General features: G+C 39.4%; 1 protein-coding gene across 1 annotated transcript in view; it reads right to left on the bottom strand.

Moving 5' to 3' along the window:
• The window catches only part of LOC126092842 (lysosomal alpha-mannosidase-like), a 324038-nt gene that overhangs the window by 209957 nt on the left and 97769 nt on the right, over positions 1-16312 (bottom strand). Inside the window, exon 2 of the mRNA XM_049908575.1 lies at positions 13442-13598. Within this exon, the coding sequence (XP_049764532.1) occupies positions 13442-13558 (117 nt within the window). The 5' untranslated portion in view covers positions 13559-13598. The remainder of the gene's footprint in view (positions 1-13441; positions 13599-16312) is intronic.

Genomic DNA, 16312 nt, shown 5'->3' with positions numbered 1-16312 from the left:
ATGAAGACTAACTAATCTTCAGTCTGGACTGCTGCCACACAGCTTAAAGTTCAGGTGCAATAATAACCTTCAGCATTACTGGCCAATAATGACTCATCAACAGCTGCTGGGCTGTAACTGCAGCCAACTGTTTGGCCTGTCAGCGACCAGTCAGTAATTGGCCGAGTGAAGGTGTGTGGCCACTTTTATGCAAAAGCAGTGGATAAAAGTGCGTTTTGTCATGTGTTTGGTGAATGAGGGAAATAGTCCCTGGTTTCAGCATTCTCTGCAGTGTGAGACCTAACCATCAGCGGATAGATACAATTATTCTATTGTCTTGTGGTGACAGCAATATAAGATTTCTGTTATATGGGGGTCACTGATTGTACCTCTGCGTGGCCCACTGCTGGAGGCACCATCTGTGGATACAAATGTGCAGTATGTGTGACAGTACATAGCACATTGTATACAAACAGCTTCTTAGAAAAAAAATCCTCTGTTCCTCCTCCTATACTACTCTGCCGCTATTACTATCTGATAATTCAAACAAGGCATTTTAGCTATAGCTGTCTACATACTGGAAAAATCAGGATCTTTCTGATATAAATATCACAGTTGGCCAAAATTTACATTCCTGAGCCAAGTTATCCAGATATATTGTAGGGGGAGTGGCTAATGAGGTATTCTTTGACTTTGTGTTCAAATATTTGAGGGATGTTTAATTTCCCACCTGTTGTCCATTGGAAACCTGTTGCAGACTTTGGCAGCAGAATATAAAACTCCATTCTCAATCTTGGACAAGACTGCATAATTTATATGGAAATTATTTCTATTCTGCGTACTGTGGTTATGAATTATTGAGTTTATCCTAATTCACTCTTGTTATGAACCACAAATACCATGAGAGGGAGAGCATATTTATTGGTATGTACCTGCAAGAGTCCCTAGGGTCATGAGGAGACTTCTGCAAGATGTCTGATTATCGACTTTAACATTATTCCTATTGCACACTTCTGAGAATAAATACTTTTTTCACCTTAGCTGTAAAGCCCCGTAAGATTATGACTGAGGGCAAACTTGGTAAAAGTAAGTCAAAGTATGCTACCAGAAGACTAGGCAACGAGAGAGATTTCTGAGGTGCAAACTGGGCAGAGCTTGAGTTATTTGTTTAACTTATTCACATGTTGCCATCCTCAGCTTATTATCTACCCTGATACCTAGGAACTTCATACATGGAGCCTCTCCCAGTGTATGCCTGTTGAACTCTACTTCTGCAACCTTTAACTCAATTTTATTTCTTCAGAATTGCATAATATGAGTTTCTGCAAGACTAAAACTGAAGGTGTTGATTGTGAAACAATTGCAAGCTTGTTCAATATCTTTAGCCATCTTATCAAGATACCTGTGTTGTCAGCAAACACTATGATTTTTGAGGGCTCTTCGAATGTTAGTGGTAAATCATTTATACATGTCTAGAACAGGAGCAGGCTCAGCGCTAAACCTTGCAGTGTGCCACATTTTATGGCTGTAGTACTTTGGCTGAGACACCATCATAGCCAGAAGAGTTACTGCTTTTTAGTCACCTAATATGATTTTTGTGATCTCTCTAGCAGATGAGTTGGCAAAACTGATTTCTGACGATAGAGTAGGTGTTCCCTCTCTAAGTTAAGTTTATTGGATCTGCTTCCAATAAATGGTTCATTGTTCCTGTGTTTTCTGCTACTGTTAGAAAGAACTGACTGAATTTAGTAGCCAATGATTTTAATTTCATACCATATATCTTGCCTCTACTGCCATGTGGGAATTCAGTATCATTTGCCTCACTGAATTTATTCATTTCATGCCTAACAATTCCCGTACTGTCCTTGCCCCATTTTTTGATTTTTGAATTTTTTGTGCATAGTACATGGTACAGTTTCCGCCTTTTTGATGAGACTCTGAAGAATTCTGAATACAGCTTTTAGTGCATTTTTTAAGTCTTGATAAAAGCTAGTCTTCTACATTTATCTTTCTTCCTAGCACAAGATCTTTTGATCCCAGATGTTAGCAGCCATCCTTGATCTCAGCCTCCAGTGTAAATGTTCCTGACTCATTGCAGTGAAAAACTGAATTCATAATACAAGAATATTTTTAGAAAAGAATAAAATTTCCCATCTACTGTTTCTCTTGATAAATTTCTTGCCATTTCCCATCCTGTGTAATTGAGTGAGCACTTACAATTCTGAGAAATTTTCCTTTTCCTTTCTTAGGTAAGCTTGATTGATGGTGATGGTTAATTGCTGACATTTGACACACCATTGTCAGATAAACTACTTATTATAGGGCTCACATCTATTTCATTAAAGACAGTTGGATATAGAAGTAAATTACCTATTTCTGTTGCACTACACCTGTCTATTGTTGTTGGGGATGTTGCTTTGTGAGATAATCCAAAGCTGGGCATCAGTAATTCTAGGTGCCCTCAATCAGAACTATCTGAGGTGAAATCTATACTGACATCTTCACATGAATAACTTCTCTGTTATTTCTACTAAGTCTTATTAGTTCCCCTTCCATCTGCTTAATGAGGTTTAAAACATTACCTGTTGGGGTCTTGCAGACTATCAGAACAGCAATCTTGTTTATTTCCAAGTCAATTACTGAAGCACTGTTGTTGATGAAAGTTTATCATGCCCAAAAAAGTCTTAAGTCCTGGTAAGTTTTGGTTTGGGGCTTGTTATGAATTGCCTGCACACAGATGGGGAAGGGGTTAGGTACCCTCCTAAAACATCAATATATGGCTTCTCCAATGTGCAATTATGGCATTTAGGAGGACACCATACTCCTGAAGACATTGAAATAACAGCTGTAAGTGTGCTCTGTGCTCTTGTTTTATTATGAGAAAGAAAACTAGGGTGTCGGCTATATATGCAGAACAAAAATTTAGACCTCTGAGAACTTCATCTACAAACTGCTGCTCTGTCTGGGCTGCAGTACATAAACTGTATGGCAAAAACTGAAACTCAAACAACCCAAAGGGGTGAGCACAGCAATCTTGAGGATGTCACAGGGGACCACTGAGTTTTGCGTATATGTGTTCTCACAATCAGTTACACTGAAAACTGAGGCACTGTGTAATTCACTTGTAAAGTACTGAATATTCAGTATGACGTAATAATTTGGGACAGTCCTGGTATTTAATCCCCCAAAATTGCTACAGAATTGATAAGTACCATCTTTTTTACTCATGAAATGTAACAGTGATAGGTATGGGCTGTCCAATCTGCATATATTTCCTTTTCCCAACAACTTGTGGAAATGCTGTTTGGCTGCTGCATGACATTCTGGAGCTAGGTGGCGGGCATAGGCAAAGGCAGATGGTCCAGGAATTGTTTGAATGTAGTGTACTGTGCAATGACATGCTTCCTTTCAAGGTGCAAATTGTGTGACTAGCTCTGGGTGATTTTGTAGAAGTTCTTGAGATGGAACTTCATTCTCCTTGATGGCAGTGGTTGTATTGGAGCCTGTCATCAAAGTTGCAGGGATTTCATGCTTAAGATCCATTGTAATCAGCTGACAATGATGTATGTCAACTAAGAATTTAAAACGGTACAGAAAATCTGCTCATAAGATGTTATGAGAGACTGCAGCAACCGTGAAATTTCATTCACTGGATATTTGTGGGCTGAGGTTCACCGACAGGTGAGTTACATAAATGAAATTGGCAAAAATGAGGAAGTGCAATTATATTGACATTGGTTTACTTCTTGTTTGCAAGTAAACTTGTGTGGTTGTGACTGTTGCTCCTCCATTGTCGTGGCAGTGCGGTAAGTTAATTGATGTGGGGGAACTAATTTTTGTGATGTGGAGGAATTAATTTTTATAAAACAATGTCATAATTATAATTAATCACTGTAACCCTACTATAAAGGATGGATAAATGGTCAAAACTAAACAACATAATCAAAACTTGCAAGGCATAAGAGACAAACATTGAATCACAAAATGCATGTTGTTACCATGAAGTCATTGTAGATTGTATTTTATTGGTCCTGTTATCTACATACCAGCTTATGCATAAGACATTGGACAAGTCAAGTTATAAATATACAGGCTGAAAGTCATTTCAAGGCATACATATTTAAGCTTACAATAATACACTTTACAAGTAAATATTTATATAACACATTTCATAAATTTAAATATTCTTCAATGGAGTAAAAGCAATGATGCTGTAAATATGACTTAAGAGATTTTCCAAATGTATTGACCTCAGTGCTGTGTTGATTTGAGTCATATGTAAGTTTCTGTTTTGTCTGGTATAGTGCTCATGTATATCACAGTTTTTTTGCAGTCTCCGGTCCTTGCCTATTACAGTTAATTTAAAGAACAAAAGAGTTTCCATAATGTATACACATGGTAATGGAGGAAAACCAGATTTCTTAAACAGGGGTTTACAAGAGTCTCTAGGCTTGCACCCAAACAAGATTCTAATGGCCCTTTTTTGCAGTTTAAAAGTGCTATTAGCTGTTTTAGAGTTTCCCCAGAAGGTGACCCCATATCTAAGACAAGAATAAAAGTACGCATGATATGCATTCAATACTCACTACAGCATGATTTTAATGAACAAAGGAGGTAACATGTTTTGCTCAGTTCTGTATTGAGATATTCAATATGCTTATTCCATCTGATGTTACTCTGCAGCCAAAGTCCTAAGAATTTCGTTTCAGTACTATTACCAACTGGTTTATCATTGATAGAGACTGATGGGATAAACATGTCCTTGTTAGGAACATTGTGGAATTTTAGAGCAATGGTTTTCTTACTGTTTATTAAAAGCTGATAACTCTGTGCCCAGCTGCTAAGTTGTTTCGTGCCCCGTTTACTGTCTGCTGTAACTGTTCATCGTCGTCTCCTTTTAGTAGAATCATGGTGTCATCCGCAAATATGATTGTTTTGTGTGTATCAATATTTAAGCTTAGATCAGTTATGTATTGAAGAAACAGAAGGGGTCCCAATACTGATCCTTGGGGTACACCACATTTCATTGGTTTATAGTCAGATAAGTGATAAGATACAGTTTTTAGTTCAATATTTGTGTGCTTGATGCACACTGCCTTCATACGATTAGTCAGAAAGGATCTGATCCACTTGTTGGACAGACCTCGAATACCATATCTTTCTAGCTTTGATAGCAGAATTTTATGGTCCACCATGTCAAAAGCTTTTGACAAGTCAATAAAGACTCCTATTGTTTCCTGTTTTTTGCCCATCAGGTTTAGGATGGAATTGATGCACTCATAGACAGCAGTTGTCGTTGACCTCTTATTTCTGAATCCATGTTGTTCATTACATAGGATGCTGTTTTGATTTATAAATTTCATAAGTTTCTCATACATAACTTTTTCCAGTACTTTAGAGATGCAGGAGGAAATTGTGATGGGTCTGTAGTTATTTACATTGTCTTTATCCCCTTTTTTATATACAGGAATAACTTTTGATGTTTTCAACACATCATGGAAAGTTCCTGCCTGAAGTGAGCAGTCGCATAAATTTGTGAGTACTTCAATTAGGTTTGATGCACTCTTCTTTAACATTGTTGCAGGTATACCATCAATACCTGCTGATTTGGAATTTTTTAGTCCTTTTATTGCTTTAGCTACTTCATCTTGTGAAACAGAACTGATGTACATTGATCCTCTACATGCACTTATTTTATGTTCATTTGCCTGGGTGCTCTTAAAGTTTGATGGTAACATATTTTCAGCAACACCTGTGAAAAAGTTGTTAAATGTGTTGGCTACTTCGAAGGGGTTTGTTACTTTTTTATTTTTATGTGATAGTGTTATATTTTTGCAAGGTTGTCTGTATTCTCCACATTATTTTTTTATAACACTCCACATAACCTTTGCTTTATTAGCTGAATTATAATTGATTTCATCATTATGCATTATTTTTGCTGCTTTTATTACTTTTCTTAATATTTTGGAGTACTTTTTATAGTATGCACGTACTACAGGTGAGGAATTTTTTGAGTTACATATTTCATGAAGTAGTCTTTTCTTCTGGCATGAAACCCTTATTCCCTTTGTGATCCAGCTGTTTGTTCTAGAGTTTCCCTGTATGGTTAATGTTTTCACTGGGAATGCAAGTTCAAAGAAATGGGTTAATGTATCAATGAAAGTGTTGAATTTTTCATTTATATCGTTCATTTTGTACACTCCTAGCCATTTTTCTTTCTGTAATAAGTTGTTGACGAAGTGCTGATTATAACTTTGATATACAGTTCTCAAAGACAGTTTGTTAATAATACTGCCTTGTACTTGTATGCTTAATATTTGAGCAAGATGATCACTAAAACCTGCATCGAAAATTTTCAGTGAGGTGTTGTGTAAACTCTTCTTGACTAGAAACTGATCAAGAGCTGTTTGGCAAGTTTCTGATACTCGGGTAGCTGCTTTTACTTCAGCTTTTAAATTGTAGGATGTTGCAAGGTTCAAAATGGTCTCCCTATTTCCACTATTCATGAGGAAGTCAATATTGAAGTCACCACAGATTATCAATTCACAATCCATTTTATTTACTTTATTTAGCAATGACTCCATTTTGTTTAAGAAAAGTTCAAAATTCCCAGATGGTGATTGGTAAACTGTAGCAATAACCAGGTTGAACTGAGTAATTTTTATAGCTGCAATTTCATAATCCTTTTCGACATTTGCCCTGGTTAAGTCAGGTAGTGTAATAAAATCTACATTATCCTTTGTGTAAATTGCTACCCCACCCTGCTTGCTGTTTTTCCTGCAGTAGTAATCAGCCAAGACAAATTTGTTTATTTTAGTATTCTGGATTAATTCTGGGTTAAGCCAGTGCTCAGAAATGCATAACACTGAGATATCATTAAGTTCATGTGTTAATAGAACGTTAATTTCATCGATCTTATTATGCAGGGATTGCACATTATGGTGATAAATTTTTAGTTCGGGCGTATTCACGATTTGGTAATTGGGAATCATATTTACAGCATCACATACCTCTAGTTTAAATTAGGAACGTCAGCAGTGTTGTATTTTCGTTCTTGTTTCTTGTTTATTTTGTTTTCCTCGCTGTTGGAAGGATGTTCAGGAAGCTGATAAATTGTTCTATCCCTTACAAATCTTTCTTTAATTATTTCACTAACACGATCACAAACAAATCTTTTCCCTTCATAGTTCAAATGCATTCCATGTTTTGTGTGCAGATTTTGATGCAGCTTGCTTATATCCAGTACATTGCACTTAGCGTATTGAGAACACAGTTTTCTTATTTTAATGTTTGTTTTCTGAATTTCTTTGTTTACACACGAACTATAAATCAGATCATGCCTATGAGGAAGTGTGGCAACTACTGTGTTTCTGCATTTATTAGCTTTTAAAAATTTCTGTAGCGTTTTCACGCAAACCTATGCTTCATTTTTTGCCACATCATTTGAACCCATTATACAGATGATAAATCCACAATGCTCTTCTACAGATCACACACACTATAAATCCTCAAGTTGACCTTTCACATCATTGATGTGTGATGAATGATAAGTCACTACAACATTATTGCTCTACTATACACCCATTATCAGTATGTGAAATCAAATTAAGAAGAAGTGTGATCAAAAATCAGTTACAAGTTGAAAACATTTTGAAATAGAAGAGATTGGCAAAAAACACAAATTTCCATTTTCGAGACAAAGGAAATTCATTAAGACATTAAAGAAACACAGTTCATTTCCAACTATCATGTGTTCCATGGTCAGAGACCGTCCTTTTCAAGGCAGAAGATGTTGCATGACTGACAAAGGGCTGGCCGGTGTGGCCGTGCGGTTAAAGGCGCTTCAGTCTGGAACCGCGTGACCACTACGGTCGCAGGTTCGAATCCTGCCTCGGGCATGGATGTGTGTGATGTCCTTAGGTTAGTTAGGTTTAATTAGTTCTAAGTTCTAGGCGACTGATGACCTCAGAAGTTAAGTTGCATAGTGCTCAGAGCCATTTTGACTGACAAAGTACACATTATGTGATTAGTTCCGAAAATATACAGAATTTTACTCACTGTAGAACTCTCAAAGTAATGAATTAACAATATCCTCCAAACAGCTAATATATGCAGAACTCATAATACTCCAGCCGCTGTGGTTGAGTGGTTCTAGGCGCTTCAGTCTGGAACCAAGAGGCTGCTACGGTCGCAGGTTTGAATCCTGCCTCGGGCATGGATGTGTGTGATGACTTTAGGTTAGTTAGGTTTAAGTAGTTCTAAGTCTAGGGGACTGCTGACCTCAGATGTTAAGTCCCATAGTGATTAGAGCCGTTTTTGAACTCATAATTGTCCACAACAATTCTACAGTAAGTTGACAGACCACTGACTATTATCACTATTTGACTCTCAATTACTATAAACACACAAATGCACTTGATGAAACAGAGGAGCTGCTTTGGTTATAGCAAGGGGGGGGGGGGAGGGGGGGCAGGGAGGATGAAGACAGACCAGAAGAAGTGGGAGGCAGCAGAGGGTACCCTGCGGGTCTACATTAATGGAGTGAAGTAGTAGTCCAGGAGTATTGCAGTACTGAAGGATGTGTTACAAAGACAACTTCAAACTACATAATTCAGAGAAACTGGTGTTGAGGGAGGGGATCCAGTTGGCATGGGTTGTGAAGCAACCACTGAAGTTTCACATGTTGAGCTCAAAGGTATGCTCTGGCAGTGGGTTGGCAACTCTGTTCCTGGCCACAGTTTGATAGTGTTCATACATTTGGGTGGACAACTAGTTGGTGGTCATGCCCACATTAAAGACGGTGTAAACATTACAGCAGAATGGGTGTCCATAGTGCCTGCTTTCACAGCTGGCCCCACCTCTGATTGGATAGGGTAAGCCTTTGATGGGATTGGAATATGATGTGATGGGTTGATGCATAGTACAGTCCTCCACCCCGTCATGTGCCACACACAGGTTTCACTGTTTGTGCCAGACCAGGCCTACCGTGCCACATACGTATCCATCCCAGCTGTCACCATCCCAACTGTCAGCATCCCTTCTCTCCACATTTACCTTGTCCAAGATGGGAAATCCAGTGGCTACATATTTTGTGTAGTGTGTACTCCTCTTCTCCTGTGAACTGGGCAATAAATAAAATATGTAAACTGCAGCTAGAAGTAATGGAAATTTGGGCATGGTGAAAAATTATTATGAGAACAAATTGCATTCAGAGAATAACAAATTAAAAGGTCTGAAACTGAAAGGAAAAATCTGAAATAGAATGTTAAAATCTTCTCTTACTTTCTTGTGCAACAATCAGAAAAAATAATATTATGAAAAGTTGCCAGTCATCATATAGTGAAGATGCTGAGTCACAGATAGGCACAACAAAATGTCTGTCACAGAATAAGCTTTCAGCCGACAAGGCCTTTGTCAGAAACAGATGACAGATACAAACACACATTCATGCAAATGAAACACATACACACACACATGACTGCAGTCTCTGGAAGATGAGACCACACTGTGAGCAGCAGCCACAGTGCATGATGGGAGAAGCAACTGGGTGGGGGTAAGGAAGAGGTTGGGGTGGGGAGGGGAAGGGATAGCAGGGTAGGGGTGGTGACAGTAAAGTGCTGCTGGGGAGCATGCAGGTAGAGAGAGGGTAGGGCAGCAGATGCAGTCGGGAGTTTAGATGAAGGGCAAGGGAGAGATGGGTGGTTGAGGGAGGAGAGTTGAAAAGGAGAGAAGTAAAAGAGTGGATGTGTTGGTGGAATGAGGGCATTGTTGTGCTGGAATGGGGATAGGGAAGGGGCTGGATGGATGAGGGCAATGGCTAACTCAGGTCAAGGCCAGGAAGGTTACGGGAACGTAGGATATATTGCAGAGAGAGTTCCCACCTGTGCAATTCAGAAAAGCTGGTGTTGGTGAGAAGAATCCATATGGCACAGGCAGTGAAGTAGCCATTAAACTGAAGGATGTTGTGTTGGGAAGCGTGCTCAGCATCAGGGCGGTCCACTTGTTTCTTGGTCACAGTTTGTCAGTGACAATCCATGCAGACAGACAGCTTGTTGGTTGTCATGCCCACATAAAATGCAGCATAGTGGTTGCAGCTTAGCTTGTAGATCACATGACTGTTTCCACAGGTAGTTCTGCCTTTGATGGAATAGGTCATATTTTTGACCAGACTGGAATACGTGGTGGTGGGAGGATGTATGAGACAGGTCTTACATCTAAGTCTGTTACAGGGATATGGACCATGAGGTAAGGGGTTGGGAGCAGGGGTCGTGTAGGGATGGACGAGTATGTTGTGCAAGTTTGATGGGAGGAGTGGGAAGGATAGTGCGCAGGACACAATCCCTGCCCTCAAACCCTTATCTCACGGTTCACATCCCTGTAATAGAGCTAGATGCAAGACCTGTCCCATACATCCTCCCAACACCACCTACTCCAGTCTGTTCACAAACATCACCTATCTTGTCAAAGCCAGGGCTACCTGTGAAACCAGTCATGTGATCTACAAGCCAAATTGCAACCACTGTGCTGCAATCAATGTGGGCATGACAACCAACAAGCTGCCTGTCTGCATTAATGTCCACCGACAAACTGTGGCCAGGAAACAAGTGGACCACCCTGTTGCTGAGCACCCTGCCCAACACAACATCCTTCATTTCAATGACTGCTTCACAGCCTGTGCCTTATGGATCCTTCCCACCAACACCAGCTTATCCAAATTGCACAGGTAGGAATTCTCCCTGCAATATATCCTACATTCCCATAACTCTCCTGGCTGGAAACTTCGTTAGCCATTGTCCTCACTCATCCAGCCCCTTTCCTATCCCCATTTCAGCACTACATAGCCCTCATTCCACCAACACATCCAGTCTTTTTACTTCTCTCCTTTTTCACTACCATGCCTCCCCACCTCTTCCCCTGCTCACCTCTTCACAGCCCTCCATCTAACCTCCTGACAGCACCTAGCTGCTCACTGCCCCACCCTCTCTCCATCTTGTCCCTGCACACTCCCCAGCAGCACCTCACTGTACCTCATCCCTACCCTGTTATCCCTCCCCCTCCCCACCACAGCCTCCTCCTTATCCCCACCCAGTTGCTACACCCATCATGCACTGCTGCTGCTGCTTGCAGTGTGGCTTCAGCTGCCAGAGAATACAGTCATCTGTGTGTGAGTTGCATTTGTGTGTGTGTGTGTGTGTGTGTGTGTGTGTGTGTGTGTGTGTGTGTGTGTGTGTTTGTGTGTGTCTGTCATTTATTTTTGACAAATGCCTCGTTGGCTGAAAGCTTATTCTGTGACAGTCTTTTCGTTGTGCCTATCTGCAACTCAGCATCTCCGCTATATGATGAGTAGCAACTTTCCTTTTCATAATATTGTTACATTCCATCCAGGACTTTCCATTGTTTAATCACAAAAAATATGTAATTTTTTCCAAGTAGACAGCAGAAAAATAAAATTTATTGGCCACATTATAAAACACAGTTTTGAAGGCCAGCTGCTGACCTGGATAAGCCAGGGAACATTTCTTCAATGACCTGTGGATGACTCTGTGATAACAAAATTATAATGTAATGCAAAGTGAAGCAAAAGACTGAATAAAGTTGTTTGCAGCACAAAGTCTTAAGATTCAGAATGTGTGATTTGAATAAAGTTTGATTCTATTCATTGCTTTTTGTTTGTTTGTGTGTGACAGTTCTTCTATTTTGAAGATGATAAATGCAATATAATTTCCCATATCTTCTCCTGGCCTTGAATTTTAGTGTGATTATTCCTGATACTAATAAGGGAATTAAAAAGTATAAAGTGAGTAAAGTTTCATTCCATTCCTTTTGTTTTCATAAAATTTGACATGCATTCAAGTAGGAAATCATATCATCAAAATATAGAATAACTTATCACTTGGCATTTTTCAAGGCTACATTGTTGTGTTGTGGTCTTCAGTCCAAAGACTGTTTTGATGCAGCTTTCCATGCTGCTCTATCCTGTGCAAGCCTCTTCGTCTCTGAATAACTACTGCAATTTATGTCATTCTGAATCTGCTTACTGTATGCATCTCTTGGTCTTTCACTATAATTTTTTCCCCACATTACCCTCCAATACTAAATTGGTGATCCCTTGAAGTCTCAGAATGTGTCCTATCAGCTGATCCCTTCTTCTAGTCAGTTTATCCCACATATTTCTTTTCTCCCCAATCCCATTCAGTACCTCCTCATTAGTTATGTTATCTAACTACCTAAACCCTTGATGTCTCAGAATGTGTCCTATCAGCTGATCCCTTCTTCTAGTCAGTTTATCCCACATATTTCTTTTCTCCCCAATCCAATTCAGTACCTCATCATTAGTTATGTTATCTAACCACATAATCTTCAGAATTCTTCTGTAATGTCAAATTTCAAAAGCTTACTCTTTTCTGGTTGAAACTCTTTATTCTCCATGTTTCACTTCTACACATTGCTACACTTGATAAAAATACTTTCAGAGAAGGCTTCCTAACACTTACATCTATATTTGATGTTAACTAATTTCTTTTCTTCAGAAATGCTATTCTTGCCAATGCCAGTCTACATTTTATATCCTCTACTTCAGCCATCATCAGTTATTCTGCTGCCAAAATAGCAAAACTCATCTACTACTTTCAGTGTCTCATGTTCTAATTTAATTTCCTTGCCATTACCTGATTTAATTAGAATTTGTTACATTATCCTTGTTTTCTTTTGCTGATGTCATCTTATATCCTCCTTTCAAGACACTTCTATTCTGTTCAGCTGCTCTTCCAGGTGCTTTGCTGTCTCTGACAGAATTACAATATGATCGGCAAACCTCAAAGTTTTCATTTCTTTTCCCTGAACTTTAATACCTACCACAAATTTTCCTTTTGTTTCCTTTACTGCTTGCTCAATGTGCAGATTGAATAATATTGATGATAGGCTACAACCTTGTCCCACTCCCTTCTCAGCTATTGCCTCTCTCTCATGCCCCTAAATTCTTACAACTGTCATCTGGTTTCTGTAGAAGTTGTAAATAGCCTTTCATTCCCTGTATTTTACCCCTGCTACCTTCAACATTTCAAAAAGAATATTTCAAGCAACAATGGCAAACGTTTTCTCTACATCTACAAATGCTATAAACATAGGTTGCATTTCCTTAACCTATATTCTAAGACTTTTCGTAGGGTCAGCATTACCTCGCATGTTCCTACATTTCTCTGCAATCCGAACTGATCTTTCTTGAGGTTGGCTTCTACCAGTTATAAGGCTAATTGTAATTTTAAAAAAGTATGTAGATCAGCATATATTTTGTGCAGATTTGTAAAAAACTAAGAACAATCACTATTTTGCACAAATAAACATGATTTAATCAGGTTTTTTAAATAATTCATTGCCTATTTCTAACAAAATATTTTAAACTTATTTCATTCTCCTTGTGCATGTTAGCAAACAATAACAAGAAAATCTTGACACTCCTTACCTGAAATGGATCTGTAGTTGAATCACTCAGTGCTGTGACTTCTTTCAAACATGTAACAGATGTGCCCAGTACAAGGACAAGATGAATCGTCCATGATCTTAAACAGTCAGATTCCATGTTGGATGCTATTTGAAGACTCCTAGATTATGCCAGAAACCTGAAAAGTTACCACATTCAGAGTGTATTCTTAATGTTTTCTACATGTACAGTACGCAATTAGAGAACTGGAGATGGCCTTATGTGTGAGAAGCAGCATGCCTCATCTTCACACGGGTAGCACTATATATTTACAACAGAATGACTCATGTGGCATAGTGGTAATGTAATTATGGGCCACTGCATGGAATTATGATTAAAATTCAGAGAGCAGTATTGTGTAAATGAATATCATCTCTTCCATATAACTGAAATGATTTATGCAGCTCATACGAGGAGAGTTCTCAGGAGGCACATTTTTTGTCTGCTCCTTATCACTGGTTTTTTCTTAAAAGTAAATATATTCTCTGGAGTATTGTTGTGTGCTGACTTCAGGTAAAGTACTTAGAATTTTCATTCACATGCAGTTTTGACACATATAGAGAATTTGTGAGGTCTGCAAAATGTAGCTATTTAATCATAACAATATATCTGTATTGTTTTGTGAACATTTGCAATGTACCCTGCTTCAAAAAGATATTTTATTTTGTAGTTTATTATACACCTACCTGTATATTTCTGTGGTTTTCTAATGATGAGGGCCCTATGCTCATTTTACAAATTTTTTTATCACATAAACTTCAGCAACACTTGATAAATTGAATGATGTCTGCTTTTGCAAATTTCTACATCTACATTTACGTGGATATATGATTCTTTTGAGAGTAAGAAAACAACCTGTGCAACTCTTTTGGATTTGAGAAAACACTTGACACTGTCTCCCATAGTATATTTATCAAAAAGCTCCAGTACTAAAGAGTTGTAGAGAATGCTCTTCACCTTATTGAGTCATACTTAAGCAACAGAGAGCACATAGTAACTGTAAATAACCAAAGGTCAGACTCATTACCTGCTACAAAAGCCATTCCTCATCATTCTGTACTGGGTCCATTCCTGTTCATTGTATACGTAAATGACTTACCCTCATTCTTGTTGTGTGAGGCAGTACTGTACTTAACTCTCATTCCTGCCACATGAGGTAGAATTGTATGCAGTTGATACAATTCTAGTCACACAAGTTGACAATCAAGGGGAGTTGCGACATAATTTAAATGTAGCAATGGACCAATGCACTAACAGGTTTCAGGAAAATTATTTTCAAATTGATAATAATGAAACTGAAGACATTGTTTTCAATTTATGTGTCTCCAATATAATCAAACTGTTAGGTTTCTACACAGATCAGAAACACAGATGGGTGTGTCATTCAGAAAAATTGTGTTCCAAATTGTCTTATCTGTTGTACAAACTGAGGAATGACGTAAATAAAATTCTGCCAGTATATGTATCTCCAATATAATCAAACTGTTAGGTTTCTACACAGATCAGAAACACAGATGGGTGTCTCATTCAGAAAAATTGTGTTCCAAATTGTCTTATCTGTTGTACAAACTGAGGAATGATGTAAATAAAATTCTGCCAGTATACGAATATTTTGCATTTTTCCACTCCCACATTACCTATGGAATTTTTCAGTGAGTAACTGCCTCAGCTCAAAAATTGTGTTCAAGTGGCAAAAAGAGGCTATCATATGTATAACAGCACTTACTCTAAGACAATCTTGTAAAGATCACTTCAAAGAGCTCAGTATTATGATGGCCCCTAGTGTCTATATTTATAGTTTCTTCCCAGTTTTGATGAGAATTTAAATAACTTTAATGTTAGAATGCCCATACATGAACACAACACAAGAATTGGAAAATGCAGTAGCCACCAGACAGATCGCAGGAGGCGCACATCGGCAAGGCGCGTCACGGACGGTAGTTGCTGCAAGTAGAGTCCTGTCCACTAGAGGGCACGCGCGAATTCGGACGCGACCTCTGCTGGCGTAACAACAACAACTCAGGCAGCACGGGCCTGTCTAGGACTCAGTCCTGGTCTATGCTAAGTGAAGTGCTACGTAAACGTGGACAGTGTTACTACACAATTGGCGACGAGTAGGGTCGTTCTTTCGCATGTTGCGTCATTGTTCCGGTTTCGCAGCTTCTCCACGGCATGGAGGATTTAGTGTGAGTTTTGGTTGAGCAGCAGACGGAGCTCATGGCCACCATGAAACAAGTGCTTCCGGCGTTGCTCTCCACGCAGTCAGCTCCAGCGCCATTCCCTCCTCCCTTTCCCCCGTATGACGAGACAGCAGAGGATTGGGATGCATATGAACATCGCCTTCGGCAGCATTTCCAGGTGTTTCATGTTGCCGATGTGGAGGTATGTCATGCTCTCTTCTTGTCTCGGATATCTCCCTTGCTATATCACATTTTGTGGCAGCTCGCGCTGTTGCAGGAACCCTCGTCCTTGTCTTTTGATGGATTGTGTTCATTGCTGTCTCCATATTATCGCCGCTGCACACATTTTGTGGCGGCTAGGGTCGAGTTCTATCAATGCAAGAAACAGCCCCATCAGTCTTACCGGGCTTGGGCCACTACCCTGCACGGTCTTAGTTGCAAGTGTCATTTTGTCACGGAGCAGTCGTGAGAGTCGTATGCCCACGTTATGGTATGCGACGTCATTGTTCGTTCGGCCCCTGTTAGTGAGGTCCGGCAACTGGCCCTGCAGTTAGAAGCCCCTTCCCTTGAGGAAGTCCTGTCCATTGCTCAATTGTATGAAGTCTCTCACGCCGCAGGTCAACAGCTGGAGGCATGGTGCGACGTCGCAGCGGTTCAGGGCGGCACGTCCGCG

This window comes from Schistocerca cancellata, chromosome 1 (assembly GCF_023864275.1).
Source record: "Schistocerca cancellata isolate TAMUIC-IGC-003103 chromosome 1, iqSchCanc2.1, whole genome shotgun sequence".
In the NCBI taxonomy this organism is placed as follows: Eukaryota; Metazoa; Arthropoda; class Insecta; order Orthoptera; family Acrididae; genus Schistocerca; species Schistocerca cancellata.
The sequence above is the reverse complement of the archived record's forward strand: the minus strand, read 5'-3'. Positions and strand labels throughout refer to the sequence as shown.